This window comes from Taudactylus pleione, unplaced genomic scaffold, assembly GCF_031769625.1.
Source record: "Taudactylus pleione unplaced genomic scaffold, aTauple2 ptg000066l, whole genome shotgun sequence".
NCBI lineage: Eukaryota > Metazoa > Chordata > Amphibia > Anura > Myobatrachidae > Taudactylus > Taudactylus pleione.
Genome location: NW_028284468.1, coordinates 20,439,245 through 20,462,179, shown reverse-complemented (window position 1 = coordinate 20,462,179; position 22,935 = coordinate 20,439,245). Strand labels below are relative to the sequence as shown.

The 22,935-nt window shown below is 48.0% G+C and overlaps 1 protein-coding gene across 1 annotated transcript in view; it reads left to right on the top strand.

The window, feature by feature from the left end:
* Positions 1-22,935, top strand: part of EEF2KMT (eukaryotic elongation factor 2 lysine methyltransferase) — a 96,736-nt gene that overhangs the window by 22,976 nt on the left and 50,825 nt on the right. The window contains exons 5-6 of the mRNA XM_088466738.1: positions 6,551-6,652; positions 10,339-10,472. Coding sequence (XP_088322864.1) covers positions 6,551-6,652; positions 10,339-10,472 — 236 coding nt within the window. The remainder of the gene's footprint in view (positions 1-6,550; positions 6,653-10,338; positions 10,473-22,935) is intronic.

Sequence of the window (22,935 nt, the reverse complement as noted above, 5' to 3'; positions counted from 1 at the left end):
TCTGTCTTACGCAAGTCCTTTGTTCTGTTCACATAAATCTGGAGTGCCTGCACGACATCCAAGGAGGCCTCCGGAGAAGAATATGGAACCTGGAAAGAAGGGACCACAATCTCCTGATGTGGAACCTGAAAACAACCATAGGAAGGTAACCCAATCACGTTCGAAGGACAGCCCTGTCCTAGTGAAAGATCAGAAAGAGGGAGTGACAGGACAATGCGCTCAAGTCCGACACCCGAGGTGGTTGTACTTGGAGGACACCTTGTAGAAAAGTACGCACATCGGTTAACAGCACAATCTGTCTCTGAAAGAGAACAGAAAGGGACGAAACCTGCACCTTCAGAGAAGCATGGAGGAGGCTCAAATCCAACCCCCGCCTGTAAAGAAGAAATAACACGAGAGATGGAAAGACCTGGGGTTAAACTTCCTAGCCGAACAGTCAAAGTAAGTCCTCCAAACCCGATGGTAAATCATAGCCGAAGAAGGTAAACGGGCATTGAGTATAGTATTAATGACTGACCTGGAAAACCCCTTAGCTCTCAGGACAGAGGTCTCAAGAGCCACCCCGTCAAAGCGAGACGGGCCAGATCCGGATGGAAACACAGGCCCTGAGACAGAAGAGGTGCGTCGATGGAGAGGCCCAGAACATCCGCATACCAAGCCCATCACGGCCAATTGGGAGCCACTAGGATCACGATGCCGCCCTCCAAATTCAGCTTGCGAAGGACCCGCGGAATCAGAGAGATTGGAGGGAGGATGTACAAGAGCGGAAACGAACACCAAACCACCAAGGCGTCCACTAGAAAGGCCTCCGGATCTCTGGTGCATGAGCAGTACCTCGGAACCTGGCAATTGCGCCGAGACGCCATCATGTCGATGTCCGGCAGGAGTTGAAAGACGTCTGGATGTGGGACCCATTCACCTTCCCAATTTTGCACTCCGGGAATGTACACTGCCGACAGGGACGGGAGATGTTGTTCTGTCCAAAGGAGAATGTGACTGACCTCCCTCATGACCCCTCGACTGCAAGTGCCACCTTGATGGTTTATCACCGCCTTCACGTTATCGGACTGTACCTGGACCAGACGACGCTGGAAGATGTGCAGAGCTAGACAGCTTTGTAAAGTGCTCGAAGCTCCAGAACATTGATCTCCTGAGCCGACCACTGACCCTGAAACGTCTGATGACCGATTACTGCCCCCCACCTTCGAAGACTTGCATCTGTGATGAGAAGGACCCAGTTCTGAATGCAGAAGGGCTGCCCCCTGATCAGATGAAATCCTTGGAGCCACCACAAGAGGGAATGACTCGCTTCCTGAGAGGGGACAATCATTTGAGACTTGAGCTGCAGAGGGGATTTGTTCCATCAGGCTACAATCTCTAACTGGAAAGGCAGAGAATGAAACTGAGCATACTCCACCATGTCGAAGGTGGAGACCAGAGAGCCCAGAATCTGCATGCAAGAGTGTATTGACACTTGGTGATGACTCAGAAATAAACAAATTTTGGCCTGTAAGCCTCCAACCATGTCCGACGGGAGAAAAACACGCTGTACTCTGGAGTCCAGCAAGGCTCCCAAATGCACCATCTCCTGCGTCAGAGAAGACTTCTTCCAATTGATGACCCATCCGTGGGGCTGGAGAAGGTCCACTGTGAAACGAATATGATCCCTGAGGATCTCCAGAGACTGGGCCAGGAGAAGTAAGTCGTCCAAGTATGGAAATATTCGGATTCCCCTGCTCCGAAGATGAGCCGCCATGATCTTTGTAAAGAAATGAGGAGCCGTGGACATTCCAAATGGCAAAGCCAGAAACTGGAAATGCTCCTCCTGGACTGCAAATCTGAGGAACTGCTGGTGACTGAGCATGATGGGAACATGCAAATGGGCTTCCTGGATGTCTAAGGAGGCCATGAAGTCCCCTGGCTCCATAGCTAGTATGATGGAGCGAAGTGATTCCATGCGGAACTTGGGAATTCTCAAATACAGTTTGCCGGAAGAAACCGTTCTCCTTCCTCACCAGGAAGAAATTGGCTTAGAAGCCTGTGCCCTGCTGAGATGAAGGAACCCGGAACTATGACTTTGGAGGCCAGAAGAGAGCGAATAGACTCCCTCAGAGCTCCTGCTTTTTCTGGATCCAACATCAACGCTTATCCCTGGGAGACTACCCCCCCTTACCCAGGCATCCGTCGTGGTCGCCCTTCAAATTTCGGAAAAAAGTAGAAGCCAGTTTCCTATGCTGATGTCCCCCCCCCCCCCCCCCAGGGGGAGGCCTGCCCCATCCAGCAGCAGGTTTGTAAGCTGGCTTAGCAGCCAGGCACCTACTAGACCAGGGCTGCTTACTTGCTGGCTTAGATCCTTTAGCGGAGGACCCTTGGGACCTAGAAAACGACAGCCCCTTGGCTTTACCCTGTGGACGAACGGAACGAAAATTAGAAGATCGTGACCTAGTGGATTTTCCCAGAAGGAAGACAAGCAGTCTTAGATGCTGCTACTGCAGCCACTATCTAATCCAATTCCGGACCACAGAGAATATCCGCTGAAAAGGGTAGAGCCTCAAGGGCCTTCTTTTAGTCAGCATCAGCATGCTAGGAACAAAGCCAGAAGGCTCTCCTGGCTGACACGGAAGATGCAGATACCTTGGAAGTTAGAATACCTGTGTCTATAGCTGCCTCCCCCAGATAGGATGATGCCTCCCGGATATGCACCACGAGAGACAAAAGCTCATTCCTGTGAGTACCTTAATTGAGACCATCTTCCAAGGCATCCCGCCAGTGAACGATGGCCTTAGCAACCCACGCAGATGCCAGGGCCGGACGAGCTACCACACCTGCATTGGAATAAATATATTTGAGAAAAGTTTCCAGCTTCCTATCCATCGGATCCTCAAGAGATGCCGTATTAGGAAGAGGAAGTGTGGTATTTTTGACCAGGCAACATGCGCATCAACCGGGAGAGGAGAGGTTTCAGCAGGCAGAGGATAAAGGGCAGTAATACGCCTAGAAACTTGGATGCGCCTATTAGGGTGGTACCATGTCTTAGCCAAAAGGTCCTGAAGCTGCGCAGATGAAGGAAATTCTGAAACTATCTTCTTTTGATGCTTAAATACTAGAGCATTGGACATAGGGGCCGGCTCAGTGCCTCTGATTAGCAGTACCGATTTAACCACTTTAATCAAAGAAACTACATCCACTTGAGGTTGAGAATCCTCCAAAATAGAAGATGATTCAACATCAGAGGCTATAGACAGTTTCCTCACGATCAGGGGACACCTTAGAGTCTGATTCAATATCAGACAAGGGTATAGAGCTGTCCCTTCTAGAGGGCTTACGCTTGGAAATGTGGTCCCTGTCCAGCTTTTGTTTGATAGATTCTGACATATGAGCTGAACTCTGTACTGACTGCATAAAGGACTGCATCCAAGAAGGCTCTATAGCAGAAGGCAGCAAAGGGGACGGCATCACACTGGAGATTTGGGCCACAGCTGAAGGGACACCCGAAGGAGCGGACCCAGGGGATGCGAGCCTATCCACCAACTGCAACATTACCTGGGTTAGCGAGGAAACCCAAGCAGGCTCCTGACTAGCAGGCAAAGCTGATGGAGCCTTCTGCTGTGAGGTTGTAAAACAGTGAACACAGAGATCATCGTGGTTCTGGACCTCTGTAGGACTTGTGCTGCTGTGTTTTCTTCAATTATGCAGCACAGAAGCACCCCCTTCCCTGGGAGCTTTTACCATGGAAGACATAGTATTTAATTCCAAGAAAGTCCCCACACACTACAGTAAGGAACAGTAATGTGCCAATAAGGGGTAGAGCAATGATTGTAAATGCACCACAAATACACAAATAAGTGGGGCTATGCAGAGACTTGAGACTATACAAAGTGCACAGTATAGTCACACACACACAACATTCAATGCAATAAATAAAAGGCAATAAGTGCTCAACAAACCAGCCCCAAGAGGGGAGGAAGGAGCTGTATAGTATAACCTGACCGCTGAGGGCGAGGAATACAGGGAGACGAGGAACCTGTACTCTCTGGAGACCAATTGCACTAGCAGGCACTCTGAAAATTGCTGCACAGCGTCCCTGAAGGAGGGAAGAGAGGAGGAGATACCCTGGGATGGAATGCCTCTTAAGGGATAGCACCCAGGGGTGGGGGAGGAGCTAATGGGGAGAGCATACCTCCCCCTTCTAGCATGGTCTCCAGGGATAATCACCGGCAACACCACGGCTTTGCCCAGCTGCCCTGGTGGTCTAGTGGGTATGCGGAGAAGACCTAGGTCCCCTATGCCAGCACCGCCGGTGTCTCCCTGACCGGCGGTGAAAGCCACGATCACGCGGCTCCCTGCAAGCAGGTAGCCACCTTACCTGTCACCTGCTGGCTGCGAACTCCGGCTCCCTCCTGTGTCTGGAGCTCCGGCCGAAGACTCTGAACCAGTCACCAGCGTTTTGGCCGCCGGTAATGGAGCAGCAGCGCGGGTATTCTTCAAGGCGCCTAGCCCTGCTTACTCGGTAAAAATTCAAATAAAGAAAAATAAAAAATAAAGTAAAAATGATTAAGCTGTCTGCACAGCTTGCACAGTGCACCAACACTAAACTGAGATGCCTGTGACTGGGTGCGGGGCATGAGGGGGAGGGAACCTGGGCTGAGGAATTTCAAGTATTAACTGTGTGGTGCCCAGGCTCCATCCCACCAACCTATACCCAGCGTAAAGCATGTGTCCCCTATGGAGGAAGAAGAAAAAATTATAGCAATGAAGATAATCACATACAGTATGGATAGGATAACAGTGAGAAAGGGATAGGAGGGGACAGGCAAAAGTATTGTTAGGTACACTAGCAAGTGAGTGTGTGAAGTTTGAGGGGCATGTGGAGGTGGTTGATGGGCATATGAGGAGCACTTAAGGGCATGTAAAGAGGACTGATTGACATGTGGGTATGTGAGTAGGTTTGAGTGGCATGTTTGGAGTTTTGTAGTACATGTTTGTTCTGAGGGCTTGTGGGAGTCTGAGTGCATGTAATGGTAATTAGTATTAGATTGGGGTCTGATGACGTATTGGAATAGGAGCAAGTGGCGGTCTGGTGGGGATATTTTCAGGTGAGTGATAAGAGCATGACAAGTTTGTTTAGTATAATTTTTCATGCTTGAAATGAAGGATATTTTGCAGCTCTTTTGAAGGTTTAAAGTACATCAGGTAGCCCAACTCTGTAATCGATCATTGCAAAATAGGCTAACATTAAAACTCTGGTATAGGATTGAGCCAAGACTTGAGAGGTTGCAACTGCTGAGAAGAGTTTGCAATCTGCAACAGTAGCTTTCAGTAGTTAGACAGACAGTCACTGGTTAAAAAGAATTGCTTGCAGTTTAAAATCAGATGTTGTGTTATTGGCTTGTCTAAGTTGTATTGCGCATGCATACCGATTGTGTCCATATAGAGGGCCTGATTCAGAGTTGGGAATAGGATAATATATAGCAAGTAACTATGTACCTGGACAAACCATGTTGCACTGCAAGAGGTGCAAGTACATACATACTTTTTTGCATGTGGAGTAAATACTGGCTACTTTTGCCTGTAGCCCACAAATGCTGGGCAGCTTTATGTTTACACTGCAATTTAGATTTAATTTTGGATACACCCTTCCCAAATCTAAATCTCTCTGCACATTTTAAATCTGCCCCCACCTGCAGTGCAGCATGGTTTTAGCAAAATACACAGTTACTTGCTATTTTTTACTGTATTCCCAACTCTGCATCAGGCCCAGAGTCACAGTTAGAATTTCAGATGCAGACACAGAGAAGTGTATTGAGAATGTAGTGCACGTTCCTGGGCGGTGACCAGAGGTGGCTTAGCGCATGCACGGAGATGGCTGATCTTATTAGTGTATTATGGGAGTGTCGCGAGCGTGTCTGTGAAAGTGTTTGCATACACAGGCACTCCTATAGGAGGCCATACTCTGACTGCTTTTGCCTAATGCAAGTTCCTATAGTACGACTAACACTGACACTAGGCCTCTTAGTCCTTGCACATTTGGACGCATGGATGTACACCAAGGAAGGACATTGTACCAATAGTTGCATAAAATCGCAGACGGGCGACCACCAATAGAAGCAGAAACGGCTACATCCAACTTAGATTCAGCCCTGTTGTCCTATATGAAAACCACTTTAGAAGGTGTCTTATAGCTGAGAGGATGGATGCAGATATGTGTAATGTTGTGGGGAGGGAATAGCTGAACCTTATCTTATAACAACGCTGCAGTGGAAAGTCAGCAGAAGACCAATTTAATTTTTGTTTTGATATATGAATATTTCGAAATTTAGTTGTCTTTTAAATTGTCTTCTTCATCTGCAAGCTAGATTTATAACTAATTATGTTTGCTCTTTTATACACATTCATTATGTATAACAGAAGTACATTTCTCGGTGTGCACCCAACCACATTGCTTCTGTTAAATATATATAAAGCTGTAATTTCTGCATAATGGTATGAGAAGTATCTTATTATAGGAAATGCTACTTCAGGCAGTAATTCTTCACCCTCTTCTCTGCAGCATGAGAGTACAGGAGCAGAACCTCTGGATGATTTATATAGTGCACTGGCAGACGTGCTAAACTCGGAAGACACCACAGTGTGCTACAAGAGTTACTGTTTAGTAAGTACTTACACTTTTATCATACTGAGAATAATCATAGAAAAGAAACCCCAGCTAGTGATAGCCAATAATATGCAAGAGATACTTCATATTTATTAACATTAACAGCATATTGCATTGCACTCGCCACTTTAAAAAAAATGGGGTCCTACCTGACCATTTCTGGGTCCCATCATAATTTATGCTTTAGAGCTCCTCACATGCTCCTCAGACCTCCCCACATGCCACCACACATCCTTACATACCCCTAGAATGCCCATTTTATACCCCTCATAGCCCCAGTTTTGTACATAGAGGTCAGACCGAAGTACCCATTGACAGTAATGGGACTGCAGTCTGCTGCGGTAGTTAGCCTTCTGCAGGAGATATCTGTGAAATCTTCTGCATTAGACTGTTCTTACATAGCGGTGATACATAAAATTATGCAGAAATTGTAGTTTCTGCATAATTTTATGAAAAAAACGCGAATCAATAAATACATTTTAAAAATATACTGAAAAGATTTTCTTCCCTTACCTTTGAACAAAAATGCTCGAGAAATTATCCGCCTCTAGCTGTGCACTCTTCTGTCCTTTATTTTATTTTGTGTCAGCTGGATGGTGGCGGCTGTGCTTATGCTGCAGGTGCTTATGGCTCCTCGTCTTCTTGATGTGTGGGAGGTGGAGGTGGGGAGCCGGGAACAGGAGGTGGGGACCAGTGACAGGAGGATTCGTTGAGTCAGAGATTATAGGTGGAGGGAAGCTGGGGACAGGAGGATTAGGCAGGGACAGAAGGGGCTTGGTGCCAGGTATTAGATGTGGAAAGGAGCCAAGTACAGGAGGAGGTGGATGGAAGCTGGAGACAGGAGGATTAGGCAGGGACAGGAGAAGGGGCTGTGTGCCACTGGGTATTGGAGGTGGTAGGGTAGGCAGGGACAGGAGAAAGGGTTGTTTCTATTTTCCCTTCAAACTAAGGACCTAGACGTGACGTAGAGTGAGGGCGGAAGTGCAGTTCCATGCTCTAACAGTTGTCTATGTTGTCTCAGCTGGAGTATCTGGCCATTGATAATAAAGATTTGTACCGTCGCGGGTTCGCATTGCTCGCTGCAGGTTACTATTCCCCCTCTATGCCTACGTGGACAATAACTGATGACAGGGTCCGTTCGATGAAGGGCATCTAGACACTACCCAGGAGAAAGTGGATGGGTGCCACCGGGTATCAGAAGGGGAGAGGAGCTGCAGACAGGAGGAGGTGGAGAGTAGGCAGGGACAGTAGAAGGGGCTGGGTGCCACTGGGTATTGGAGGTGGAGAGGAGCTGCAGACAGGTGGTGATGGAGGGGTAGGATGGGACGGGAGAAGGGGCTGGGTGCCACCGGGTATTAGAGGGGGAGAGGAGTCGCTGACAGGACGGAGTGGAGGGGAGCTGGGGACAAGCAGGGACAGGAGAAGGGGTTGGGTGCCACTTCGTATTAGAGGTGGAAGGGAGGCGGGGATTAGAGGCAGAAAGCCGGGACTGCACTCTGCTTCCACATTCACAGCAAGTGCCAGGCTGGCTATTATGAAGCTGAGACTGAATGGCCATGGCCCCGCTGTTCTCAGAAGGCAGGCAGAGGAGAGGGGATGGGGCCTCACGTCTGCTCTGTACTTCTGGCCGGACAGTGGTGGACCAGCCAGCAGTGCATCTGTCACTCTGCCCCCCGCCCAGCTCTCACCACACCAACTCCTACCCGCGACGCTATCCGCTTTACACTTACCTGTCCCAGAGAGTGCAGCCTCACACGCGCAGTGTCTTGCCGGGTCCACGGGGGGTTGGGCTGCAGTCTTCACGCCGTGGCAGTCCACTCACCCTGAGTGCTGAGTAAGCAAATTCATCAAGGGGTGTATAACGGCTGGCTCCACCTCATTTTGGTGTCTCCCCTGCTGCCGGGCCAGGGGAGACAATCAATCATGTAACCAGGAGTCAGGGGATAAGCCGGCAGTGGAACTTGTCCCAGGGACTCACCCATTCTGAAAAAATTAGTCCCCGTTACTCATTTGTGGGTAAAATACGCGATATAGTGCGTATTTGCAAACACTGCATATGTATGTATGTGATATATATGTATGTGTGTGTGTGTGCTTTTTTTCTTGCATTGAGTACCGCCTGCCACATGATGCAAGTTTACTGACCTTCCCGTAGGGTTGTTTCGTACTGGAGAGCACCTGCACTATTGGAGTTTTATTGTTTTGGGGAGTGCTGCTTGCTACAGAAATTTTATAAATTTATGTGAATATATTATTATGCATTAGACTAATATATTTCCACATTTCGGTCTTGTGACAGGCAGGTATAGTGGATTGAGGACCTGATTCAGCCCTGCTCGCTAGCAAGCGATCGCTCGTTGCTGGCGATGTTTGCAAATGTGCGCATGCGTACAGTTCACAGTGCGCGTGCGCAAACTAGTAAGAGCGATCAGGATACGCTCGCTCGCCCGGCAAAGACAGCCCAGACGAATGAGTGACAGGAGAAGCCGTTTGTGGGTGGTAGCGGGCAGGGCAGTAGTAACGGGGGAGTGGAGTTGCGGACGCATGCATAATTAACCGGCAGCGTCATAGTACACATCATCTGGTTGAATTATACACTGAATTGCTCGCAGTGCTTGCGGTAGGGTACAGTGAACCACAAGCGCTGCGGTCAGATACGATGGAACCCGATGTACCGATGGTTGTATATACTTCCTGGAGATGACGTGCACTAGTGGGCGGCTAAAGACAGGCTGGTGGGTGTCTGAAAACACAAAGTGATCGCTCGCCAAGACATAGAGGGCGTGCTTATGCCTTGCCGTGCGATCGCCTGCCTTGACGTCACTTATCTAAATTTCCATATGCTGGGAGCGAGCGGCTGCATCTAGCGAGCGGGTTTGAATCAGGCCCTGAGTCTTATACACATGTAATTCTACATTTCTTTTTTTTTTTCTTTAGTTGAGTAATATGAAGGACCTTTATATTTGTATGTGTACATTATTATGCTATTGGACCAAATATTGTTTTATATTAATAAATTGCACTGTAGCTTTTATGGCAATATCCCAATAAGGAGCGTTGAGCTTATTTTACTGTTTTGGCTTTTAAATACCCTAGTCCATTGACAGAGGTAGCTAAGCCCATACTGTAAATTAACCTATTATTTTATTACATTAGTACTGTCCTACTCTGTACAGCTACTAAGTAAGCGTAGGCACAGAAAGGCAATTTGATTAGACACTATTTCATTATTGGGAGTTTATAACACATTTGTGTTCAATTTATTTATAGATTGCAGGTAGTGTTAATGTTAACATTTATTTTCATATTTTATAAATTATTATTGTATAGCAATGCATTTAAGTGAACTGCTGCAGAAGCCAACAATGTTTTATAACTTAAACATTGAATCGCTTGGCTGCTTCCCTTCCAGAAACATAACGAGATGGCTGCATTGCAGTCTAATTAATCAAGCTTGCTAGGTTATGTTAATGACTTAAAGGAAAAGGATCGCTCAGTTATGTTTCCTTTTTCAACTAGTGTTACTGTGAATGAGGATAAAAGCCATGTGTAACAATGCACTGCATATGGTAACACATACACTATTAAAAGTATTGTAAATTATCTACATTTTTAAATGTTTATCTGGTTACTTAAATTGTGTTATTGCCGATGAAACCATGTTACAGTATTTGTTTTTTTAGCCCTCAGGGGAAGCTGTAACGTTATCTGAAAATGTTGCAATAATCTCAGAAGGAACAACTGGTTTAGTGACCTGGGGAGCTGCTCTTTTCTTAGCCGAATGGGCAATTGAAAATATTGATATCTTCCATAATCGGTAAGATGTTCAGGTATTTTTTATGGTTATGGGAGGGTTGGGTACAATATGTTGACACTGACTATGTCCACAGGGGATGGGTACAGGATGCCGGCGCTCGTGATCCCACCAGTCAAAATCCTGAAGCCGGCATCCCGACAGGGTTAGGATACCAACACCTGTTGGTAGGTATCCTAACCCTCCCCCTCTCCTTACCCTAACCCTCCCTCCCCGGTGCCTAAACCTAACCTTTCCCTCCCACCCATACCCCAGTGCTTAAACCTAACCTCCCCCTCCCCTCATCCTAACCCTCCCCCTAGTGCCTAACCCCCACCCCTCCCCCCAACCCTGCTACTTTCCTTCGGGATGCTGGCGGTCGGGATGCCGGTGCAGGGATTCTGACAGGTGTCAGGATTCAAGCAGCAGTATTCTAAGCGCCGGCATCCCCTGTGTCAGGATATGTACAGTATGTTGACAAGACCATATTGGAGCCGGGACCCCGACAGTTTTAATGCTTTTAACAGCATTTAACCTGTGTGGGTGTTATAACTTTAGGCATACAGCTTAACAGCATGTTAAAATTATAACACCCGCAAGGGTAACATGTTGAAAGGTACATTAAATCTGTGTTGGGATCCTGGCATTGTCATGTTGACATACTGGCATAGTCAGTATCGACATGATGGCAGCATACCAGTGATGGGTGGTTTGATAATCTATTTTGATGTTTGTAAATTACCTTCATGTTCCTCTTCATGGGGCACAATATAGCAGTGCATGCAAATATTCAATAACAATTAGCTCTTGTACATCATAAGATGTGTAAGTTGTGGGGTCCATCTTGTCCTGTAACTTAATATCTCTTTCAGATTGCAAATGCCGGGTCGCACCTGGGATTTGTACCCCTTTCAGACTGGCAGCCCGACCCGGCAATAATGCCATGTTGATGATGTCACCGCCATCACTGCTGAGCTGGCGCTTGGAGATGAGATCATCTCCAAGCGCTGGCTCTTCCTATGCAGTGAACAGGACCCGCGTCACCTCGACCCGGGTTACCAGTGCACACCACACCACGAGACGGGTTCAACGCGTGTTCAGCCCTGCTCGTTACCAGAGTTGAAATGCCAGGCTATTTCAACTGGGCCCTTTCACACTGCACAGTAAACCGGGTTGCTGCGCTTTCATGTGCAATAACTCGGGATATTTGCTGGCAGTGTGAAAAGAGTATAATAAATTAATTCAACTGCCCTCATATGGATGCTTACCACTGAGAATTATGTGGTCATTTATCTAACCATTTTATTTAAGGATATTTTACTCCTAAAGATTATATTTTCTTTGCAAGCAGGTTTCTGATTCCATTTGTCTCTCAAGGCCCTGTAAATATTAGATGGTGTTTGGAGTAGCTATAATGTTCTGCATATGTAGCTGTATTGCACTGCTTTGTAGTAATTAAGATAAAATCGGTGGCCGTCATTAGAAAAGCAGTATTTTACTGAGTACATCAATATTTTTTTATTTCTTAGCAGCTAATAAACAGAGCTCCAGTGAGTGAGTGCATTCCTTTATTAATAATGGAATAGCCAGCTAGTTTGCAGAACAGTGCAAAAAATTAGATTTGGTTTTGTAGATTATTGAAGTGAAGTAAAGGAGAGTGTGTACTTTAGTGGGCATTTCTTCTGCGTTATAGAGTGCACAATTATTTCCTCTTTGGTTGCACAAAAGGTAACCAGACAAAAGCAGTCCTGATGTTCCCTCACTCTGATTAATAAAAACTATCTGGCTAAACCTTTCAGTATTTTAGGACAAACAATGACACATTTTATTTCTATCTCTCTATACATTTATACACACTTTGGCCCTCATTCAGCAGTACACACTAGTGCACTGCTGAACACAGATTCCCGATGCTCAGGAATCGCTGAAGGTGTGTGACCTGTACTGTGCATACGTACGCAGAGCAGCAGCAGACTGTCAGTGATTGACAGTCATCCTCCGTTTGTGGGCTGTGAGGCTGTGGAGATGGCCTCCGCTTCCCGAAATGGAGGGCCAGGGGAAGAGGCAGGGGAAGAGTCCAGGATCTCCGTCAGCTGACAGAGATTTCCTTCTTCCTCTCATCTGCAGCGGCCGGCTGCGTGATCCCATGGGTCATCTTAGCCAGCCGATATTCCACAGATTATCCGATTCTGCGTACAAGGCAGCTAGAATTAGTAATGCAGCAGGAGGCATGATGCCTCCTGTGCATTACCATATCTGCACAGGCGGAATTGCAAAGCTGCTTGCGAGCAGCTTTACAATTCCGTCCGAAGCTGAATAAGGCCCTTTATTCGCAGAGGTGTCTTCCAGGAGTGCAGACACAGGTGAAAAGCAAAAGCGTTTTGTGGTGTACATCTGGTTTGTAAATAAGGTCCAGAGAGCAGGGATCTGACTACATTAATGTATTTAAGGATAATATAAATTGACACTTTCAATTAGGAAGACTGAGGGTTTGGTCTGGTGAATAAATGCATGGTTAGCTGCAAGAAAATGGGACAGCAAATGTGTCTAGTGGCATGGTAATACTGCTAAGAAGCTCCGAAAAATTATAACTAGGCTAGAAGAAAAAACATCCCTGGTATTTTTTTACAAAATGATCAATTAAACTTTTCGTTGTTTGGCCCCAGTAGTTTACAAGATCTTCAGATTTACGCAACATTTAGTTTTCAAATCAGTGTTCCTTTTATCACTTTCACACTAATAGGTGTTATTTGGTATTTCTACTTCAGGGTCCATAGGGTATCCACAGGATACCTTAGGGTATAGGTGATGACGTCATGCATCGGGCACCATAGAGTTAAGTTTTCAGCCTCCCAGGATGCACTAGGGTCCCCTCCTATACCCCGCCCCCGAGCCAAGGCATCTCAGTTTTGTGTGGTGCCCAGCCGGAGTCGGATGCACCTGCTAGAGGGGGGCTTAGAAGAGCCCCTGAAGTTTTCTTCATTGCAGCTGTGCTGAAGTCCATGCTGTCTTCCCTACACCCCCGCCGGTACCAGAACGCCGGTACCGATCCGGGGATGCTGGTAAGCATCTGGGGTCACAGCTAGCGGTGACCCCAGATGTTTTGGACCATGGCCGGATCCAAGGGGGACAAAGGTAAGCAGCAGGGGTCCCGCGGTGGGACCCTGCTGAACATGGTCCAAAAGTCCCCAAGGCAGGGGGCTCCCTGGGGACTGGCTGCAGCGTGGAGCCAGGTATTAACCTGCGCTTCCACTACCCCCCTGGGACAGCGGACCGCGGCAGAGCAGTAGCGCTGCGGCATCCCAGGAGTTAAATGCATGCCAGGGGAGTGCGCCTTCCCTGTCTCACAGCCGGCGCCTCCCCCGCGGCACACAGCCCTCTCTGCACACGCCGACTGGCCCTGTGGCAGCGCTCCTCCCCAGGCCAGCCTCCTCTATGCTCCTCGGTGGCCATCTTCAGAACGCATGGTGAACGCTGCTGGAAGCCTAAGATCGGAGGCATCGTGGTCTGGGTCCCCCCGCATACCTCTCCTCCGCTTGGTCAGGTCTGTGTATGCAGCGCTGTGTCCTACCAGACTCTTGTGTCTGTGTAGTTGAGTATCAGCGCTGATAGTGCAGGATTTATTTTTCTGTGCATTGTATGTGACTGTGCTAGCGCTGCTGCCTGTACTTTTGATTTCTTACTGTCAGCCTTATCACTGTCCCTGTTCTTTCTGCTAAAGCCCTTGCGGTGCTGCAGGGTGGTCTCTCGCTATACTACCGAGTATTGTGAGAGGGGTCACATACTTTCCACCATCATGTCTGAGAGTGACTTTCCTCTCCAGCTTCAGTGTACTACCTGTAAAGTACCTATAGCGGAGGTGGAGGGTAGCGCGGAGGGGCTATGCCGGCAGTGTTTTTTATTGGCGCGGCCAAATACGGTCACAGCACCGATACAGGAGCCGCCCTGGGCTTGTTTCTCTAAGGCGCTTACAACCTTGGTGGGCCAGTTAGCTCCGCAGCCCGCGTTCTCACAGATGGGATTGTCCCAGCAATCAGTGGTGTCGTCACCCATGCAGGGTTTCCCGAGGCAATTGATGGTACCCCACAGTCGCCCTATTTCCCCTCCCCCGGTCTCTCAGGAGCCTGCGTGGGTTAATTCCCTGACTAGTTCTGTACAGCACTTGTCGGATGTGTTACAAGGTAAGTCTGTGTTGCGGCCGGTGGCGTCTCTGTCTGCTCCTTATGAGGATGACGAAGTGACGTTTGATGATGGGGAGATTCTGGATCTTTCCCATCAGGAACCTCTCCGTACTAAGGAGGCGGACGCTAGGTCCAACGTGTATATTCCTGGACTTATTCGGGCAGTCCGCACAGCTTTGGTGATTGAGGACAAAGATCCTCTGGTGTCCAAATCTAAATATGCCTTTTTTAAGGATATTAAGGGTGACGCCACAGTGTTTCCTCTTTCGGGTCAGTTGGTGGACCATTTAGAGGAGGTGTGGAAACAGCCTGGCAAACGATACCAGCCAAAGAGGCGTTTGGCGGTGGCTTATCCGTTCGCGGATAATTATTTTTCTAAGTGGGAATCCCCTCCACAGGTGGATTCTCATGTGACACGCCTAGTCCGTAGTGCCACATTACCCATGCCATCCATGTCTTCCCTTAAGGATGCTACGGACCACAAGGTGGAGATCTGCCTAAAGTCCATTTATTCCCTTGGGGGGGGGGCAGCTAGGCCGGCTATGGCCATTTGCTGGGTTGCCAGAGCTATGGAGCTCTGGGCTGACACTTTGGAGGCGTCCTTCGATTCCGACTGTTCGGCTGAACAGACGGAGTTGATCGGCAATCTCCGGGATTCGGCCACTTATATCAACGAAGCGGCCTTGGATATCAGTACCCTGGCGTCTCGCATTTCTTCGGAAGCTGTAGCTGCTCGTCGCACCTTATGGTTGCGATCTTGGAAGGCGGACGCTGATTCCAAAAAGGGCTTGGAAGCATTGCCTTTTAACGGAGAAGTTCTATTTGGTCCGGACCTGGACAAAATTGTAGCCACACTGGCGGCAGCCAAATCGGCATGTCTCCCGTCTGCTGCAGTTCCTTCTGGTTCAGGTACGTCGTCCTTTCGGCCTTATAGGGCCCAGGGTAGGCCTAAAGCACAATCCTTTCCCCGACAGGCTGGCCCCAAAAAATCGTCCAAGCCCCAGAAGCAGGCCTGGAGTACCAGGCGTCCGGCCCCTAAGCCAGATGACAAGCCTGCGGCCTGACGGTCCGGGCCTCCCTTTGGGGGATCCCAAAGTGGGAGGCCGCCTGCTGCAGTTCGCCCGGTGTTGGTCAGTCACCACGACAGACACTTGGGTTCTCGAGGTGGTTTCTCACGGGTACGCCCTCTCTTTCCGGCACAGACCCCCGTCTCGATTCTTCACCATGGGTCTGCCTTCAGACCGGAACAAAGCCTTGGAACTGCGGAAGGTTTTGCACACTATGCTCCAGGCTGGAGTTATAGTGCCTGTTCCATTCTCCCAGAGGGGCCAGGGTTTCTATTCCAATCTCTTTTTGGTGCAGAAACCCAATGGGTCGTATCGTCCGATACTCAACCTGAAGTTTCGGATGGAGAACATGCGGTCCATCATTCTGGCGCTGGAACCTGGGGACTACATGGTGTCGTTGGACATACAGGACACTTACCTGCATGTCCCTATTCTTTTACGCCATCAACCGTTCCTCAGGTGCAATCCGCAACGACCACTTTCAGTTCCGGGCGTTGCCTTTTGGCCTGGCGACAGCACCACGTGTTTTCACCAAGGTGATGGCGGTCATGGCGGCTTCCCTGCGGCTGCAGGGAGTCCGCATGTTACTGTACTTGGACGACCTTCTCTTGGTGGCAGGATCTCCAGAGCTCCTTCTACGCCACTTGGACCTGATAATTGCGGTACCGCAACAGCACGGCTGGTTAATAAACTGGCAAAAGTTCTCCCTGATCCCGTATCAGCGGATTCTGCACCTCGGAGCCTTACTGGACTCCGGACAGCAAAGGATCTTTGTGACAGGGGAAAAGATCTCTGCCTTGCAGTTGAGGGTGCGCAGTTGTCTGCAGAGCCGCCGGGTGTCTCTGCATTCGGCGATGAGGTTACTGGGCTCCATGGTGTCGGTATTCGACATGGTGGAATATGCCCAGTTTCACTCCAGACCTCTGCAGCACCTGATCCTGTCCAAATGGAATGGGCTGCCTCAGTCTCTAAAATCCCAGACAATGGTGCTCACTCCGGAGGTTCGCCTGTCCTTAGCCTGGTGGTTGCAGACAACCCATCTCAACAAGGGTCATCCGTTCTGGGTGGCGAATTGGGCCCTGTTGACAACAGACGCCAGTCTTCGGGGCTGGGGAGCAGTCTCTGGTCCACACTTGTTCCAGGGCAGGTGGACTCAGGCAGAAGCAGAGCTTCCAATAAACATTTTGGAGCTCCACGCGGTGTTCAATGCTCTCCAGCAGGCACATCGGGTTCTCCAACGTCACCCAGTGCAGGTCCAGTCAGACAACGCTACCACCTTGGTCTACATAAATCGTCAGGGAGGAATCCGAAGTCAGGCGGCTCTCGTAGAAGTGTCTCTAATCCTGGTATGGGTGGAGCACAATCTCCCGCCTATATCAGCAGTATTCATCCCGGGAGTGCTGAACTGGGAGGCGGACTTTCTCAGTCGCCAGGACGTTCATCCAGGGGAATGGTCCCTGCACCCAGACGTTTTTCAACTGCTGGTGGACAGGTGGGGTCTTCCAAAGATCGACCTCATGGCGTCCCGGCACAACAACAAGTTGCCGGTGTACGGGTCTCGCACAAGAGACGAAAAGGCGTCTCTGGTGGATGCTCTGTCCGTCCGGTGGACATTCCAGTTCGCTTATCTGTTTCCTCCGTTTTCCCTTCTTCCGCGGGTAATCCGGAAATTCAAACAGGAAGGAGGGACGCTTCTGTTGATAGCTCCCGCATGGCCCAGACGGCACTGGTTCTCAGACCTTCAGGGTCTGTCCGTGGCCAGTCCTCTGCCGTTGCCGCTACGACCGGACCTTCTGTCACAGGGTCCCTGTCTTCACCCGGACCTGACTCGGCTGTCTTTGACGGCGTGGCTGTTGAGACGGCCATGTTAAGGTCCAGGGGTTTTTCCAGCTCTGTAGTGCGAACCATGCTCAGAGCTCGGAAACTGTCTTCCGCGAGAATATACCATCGTGTGTGGCATACGTTTTTCCAGTGGTGTCGGCCGAGAGGTTATGCACCTCAGGAATTTCGTCTGTCTAGAGTACTAGCCTTCCTACAAGCGGGACTGGACCATGGGCTTCGCCTTACTTCTTTGAAGGTGCAGGTTTCTGTCCTGTCTGTCTGGTTCCATCGTAGGATTGCTACAATCCCTGATGTACGCACCTTTATGCAAGGTGTTCTGCGAATTCATCCGCCTTTTGTTCCACCTGTGGCGCCTTGGGATTTGGCTGCGCACTCGTCCTGAATTTCTTCCCAAAGTTGTTTCCCGGTTTCATATTAACGGCTTATAACTCACCTGGTCTTTCAGTGGTGAGGCCATTTTGGATGTTGTGCGGGCCTTAAGGACTTATGTTGACCGCACTTCTTCATTTCGGAAGTCGGACGCCTTGTTTGTCCTCTATGGCTTCCGTAAAAAGGGTTGGCCTGCTTCCAAACAAACTTTGGCAGCTTGGATCCGTATGGCCATTTCAGAAGCTTATCTTAATGAAGGCCTGCCGGTTCCATCCTCTGTGAGGGCTCATTCCACTAGGTCTGTGGGTCCCTCGTGGGCAGCACGACGTGGTGCCTCTGCAGTCCAGATCTGCAAGGCTGCCACGTGGTCCTCTGTCCATACCTTTGTGAGGTATTACGCGTTTGACACCTTTGCCTGTCTGGATGCTTCCTTCGGGCGGCGGATTCTCCTTTCAGCACAGGAGCGTCCCCACCCTTGAAGGATACTGCTTTGGGACATCCCCAAGGTATCCTGTGGATACCCTATGGACCCTGAAGTAGAAAATATGAGATATGGTAAGAACTTACCCTTGTTATCTCTATTTCTACGAAGTCCATAGGTTTCCACAGGACTCCCGCCCTGTCGCACCTGTGCTGCAGATGGGCTTTACTCTGGTCACCGGTTTTTCCGTCTCCCTCTGATGAGAATGTGATTCTTGTGTGTGTTTTTTCTCTCTCTTCCTTCTCCTCCTCCGGACTATGGCTTGGTACGTAACTGAGATGCCTTGGCTCGGGGGCGGGGTATAGGAGGGGGACCCTAGTGCATCCTGGGAGGCTGAAAACTTAACTCTATGGTGCCCGATGCCTGACGACATCATCTATACCCCAAGGTATCCTGTGGAACCCTATGGACTTCGTAGAAATAGAGATAACAAGGGTAAGTTCTTACCATATCTCATATTATTAAAGCCCTTACTATAGTTGTCTTTTTCTACAAAATTACAGCTGGACTACGATTTTTACTTTCTCCCACTCCAAATACATCATTTATACCTTGTCCCATTTACAATAGAAGCTCTTTATACTTTGGAGCGAATAAGATTTCTGAAACAGCTCAGAACACTTAAGAATGATACTTGTTGCCATATCCTTCTGTAAGTGCTTCTGGCACCCATGCTCTTAGAACTAACAAACATACCCTGCTGGGCTGGGCTCCTTAAAAAGGAAGAGAACATGAAAAAAGACAGCTGTCTTTATTGCTGCATACATTTGTACATAAATAAAAAATCACTTTGGTAGGAATTGCTCTCTCAACAAAAGCGTCCGAGACTGACAAACTAGTTTAATTTACACCTTACTTTTAAGTACAATTTGTCCTCTTTCCACATTCAAATCCTTACTGCACAATTGTTAACTCAAAAACCAAAGGCAGTGTTAAGAAATCTAGTTCATATGTTTGCTATAAAAGCTAAAACAATAGAAATATACAATTAGAAAAAAAATCAAAACAGCCTGATTCTTGAATAATATAATTTGAATATATTCTAAAAACACATAAACTGCAGTGCACAAAATATACGAACTCTATGATCATTAAATATCTGCAATAACATATGGTACAGCTATTATAAGAACACAATGCTTACAATATGGAAATTCTGAACAAATCAATTTAGGAGAGGGTAATGGTCCTGCAGGTATTTCTGACAATAAGGAACAGCTGTCATAACTTAATATTTAGCTGTAGGACCGATGTAATGAATTAAATGGATCCATGATATAAGTACAGTAGATTGCAGCCAAATACAGTACTTGCAATGATATTGGATGTCTTCAATGTCTGTGACCATATGCTACAGTATATCAATTACTACTGTATTTAACCCTCTGAAACAGTCATTGCAATAGTGAATAAATGCATTTGTTCACATTTATAGCCAGACTGATGTCCGTATGGGAATTTTATTTGGTTCCTGAAAAGAATTGTGTATTCTTCTGTATAGCTACCTCCTGCATTAAGAGGTACAAGAGTGGGGAGCATGAATATACCTAACATTAATGAAACTATTTATATCCAGGATCCATTTAATTCATTACATCTGTCTTGCAGACACATCCTAATTTCATGCAGGATCTTTACCCTCAGTCGGGATGATTCGTTACAATTGTATTTCTAACTTGTTAGAATTCTGTTCTTTTCCCTCCTTCACTGCAGAGGACGAGTGGGGCTGGTCATCCTCATATACCTTGAACTACAGATGACAAGTCCTACACGTCATCCACAGCAAAGTTCCACTCGCTAACATGCCTTCTCCCACTGGCACTAATCACTTGTGGGGAGTCCTGAGCATCGCGGCCGCTCCAGAGCAATGACTTTGGAGCACATTTGCGCTGACTTCATTTTATCGTTAAAAATGTATTGGGAGGTGAGGGAATTTAAATCCCTCTATCTCCCCAACCCTGGCACCTAAAATGATTGGGGCAACATGGCATCCATAAAACCAGGGGCACCCATTTGAAAAGAGGGGGGGGGTCACCTCTTTTACATGATGGAACCCTTTAGTACTAATTGTCTGTTAGTTACCTATGTACACCAGATAATGTTATGCTGCACTAGGGAAAACATGTTTTTTTTTGTATATGGGGCACCCCCTCAAACCCATAACGACAACAGCAACTTTTTGGACACCTATATTTGAAAAGGGGGAGTCCGCTATTTCAAATTATGTAACCCACTAGTAGCTATTGACTGGTCGCCCGGTGCTACAGAAAAAAAAAGGTTTCCATAGATGGCATGCACAAACATGGGGCGCCCTGTCTTGAAAGAGCAAAGCATTTCAAATGAACTGCCCCCTTACTAGTTATTATCTTATGATTACCAGACAATAACTGAAACAATACACAAACAAATTAAATTGTCCACAGATGGTGGAGAGGGTGGATCTAAAGCCCATATCCAAGTTGCCCCTCATCATCCATCTGGGGGACACTGCGGTAGTAATTACAGCTGGATTAGAGTCTGGCACAAGGAGTTTGGCGCTAACTAGTTAAAAAGATAACTCTGCCCCCACTAACCTCTCTCAGCTCCATTGGATCCATAGTTTTTAGTTTAGTGCTTCAGGAGTGAGGCACATTTTTTTCAGCTTAGCTTTTAGTTAGGTTTTAGTTCTTTTTTAATTTACTTTTTTCTTGGTTATCGCTTCAGTCCCTGTTTACAGGTGACTCAGTGCGCTAGTAGATCTGGCGTTAGTCCGCATCATGGGGTTAGTGTACACCCCAGGCCCGCCCTGCGACCTGCCTATGGGGATGGGGGTCACCGAACCAGCTTTGCTGATCTAGGGGCTCTACTGTTCCAGGACACACTTCCGAGGAGGCACTGGGTCAGGTAACAGCAGCCACAGTCTACCCTTTCATTGTTGGTCCTGGTACACGGCGCCATATAGGTCCGTGATCAGTTGTATTCCACTTCCTGCTGCTCACTCTACGACTTCCGCTGCTCTGCTGTTAGCATGTGTTTGTTGGCTGGGAGAGGGCTTTAGCATGTAAATTAACGCCTGTATTGACCCTGCTCCCGGCGGTACACAGCACTTAGCTCCGCCCCATCCCTCCTTAGCGTGCTTCTGGGAGTTTGTTCAGCACTATTTTAGCTGATGAGTAGACCGGATCCGCAAACTGGGGATGCTGTGGTGTCAGAGAATGGGCAATATGTGTGATTAACAAGTGCTTGATTGTTAACCTGCAGGTTTATTTCTGTGACATTGGCATTTTTACATGTGATTATTTTGCAGGTTCTGACACTTGTTAGACTTTGGAAAAAAAATAAAGAAAGGGGTTGTCTTTTTCTACTGTACCTGTTCAGTATTCTCAGCAGAAATGTTACTGTCTAGCATAGCCACCCTGCACTCAGTTTAAGCATTTAGGCAGGCTGTTGATTGGTCTAGATAGTCTTCCTGCACTATTGCTTCAAGTAAGGATTTAGACAGGTAGTTTGTTGGTTTTACTATTTACTTTTGTAGCAGTCCATATAATAAAATGTTAGGGAAACTGGACTAGCCCTTAAAAGTCAAGCAGTGCTCTGCTACAGTATGTGGCTGTGGATCCGCCGCTTGGGGTTTGCGCAGACGCGCGGGTGATTCCTGAGTGGGCTCGATCCATGGCAGACACAATTGCAGAGCTCAGACAGTCTCAGGTGAGGGGCTCTCCTCTTTGTTCACAGATAGTCCCTACTTCAGAGGAGCCCGCATGGATGCAACGCCTTGTTGGATGCAGTCTCTGTGCAGTCGTGAATTTCCACAGTTTCTGCTTGCAGGTCGGTTTAGCTTCTGTCTTGAAATGCTGACCCAGAATCCAAACGTAGTTTGGAGGTGGTCCCCTTTTTGAGGAAGAATATCTTTTTGGGTCGGAACTTATCAAAATTATATCCCGGTCACTACCCCTAAGACAAAGACTTCAGAGGCCATGGTGCTGCAGGAGCCTGTTGGCCTGTCGCCAAACCCACAGACAAGCAGTTCTGAGGGCCCAAGATCAGCCTCAGGTGGTAGGGGCCCACCTCCTCATGTTCCGAGATGTCTGGTTTCAGTCTGCCCCAGACCTCTGGGTGAGCAGCATTGTGTCCAGAGGATACATTTTGCATTTGGCAGGTCACATGCCACAACAATTTTTCGTTACTCCTCTTCCCCAGAATCTGTACAGACAAAAGGGCCTACTGCAGACGGTACGATCTCTTTCAGATTTTGGAGTTATTGCTCTAGTTCCAGTTGACCAGCAAGAGCTGGGTTTTACTCCACCTTTTTCTGGTGGACAAGCCAGAAGGATACCTCTGATTCTGAATCTGAATTTGTTGAACCCTTACCTCATTTTGAACAGGTTCAAGATGGAGTCATTGTGCTCTGTCATCATTGCCATTGAGGCCGGAGAGTTTTTGAACATCCTTGGATATCTGCGATGCTTATCTCCCCATTCTATTCTGGAAGGGGCATTATCATCTCCTTCATTTCACGGTAGAGGATCTCCAAATTCAGTTTCAGGCCATGACCTTCGGCCTCTCCA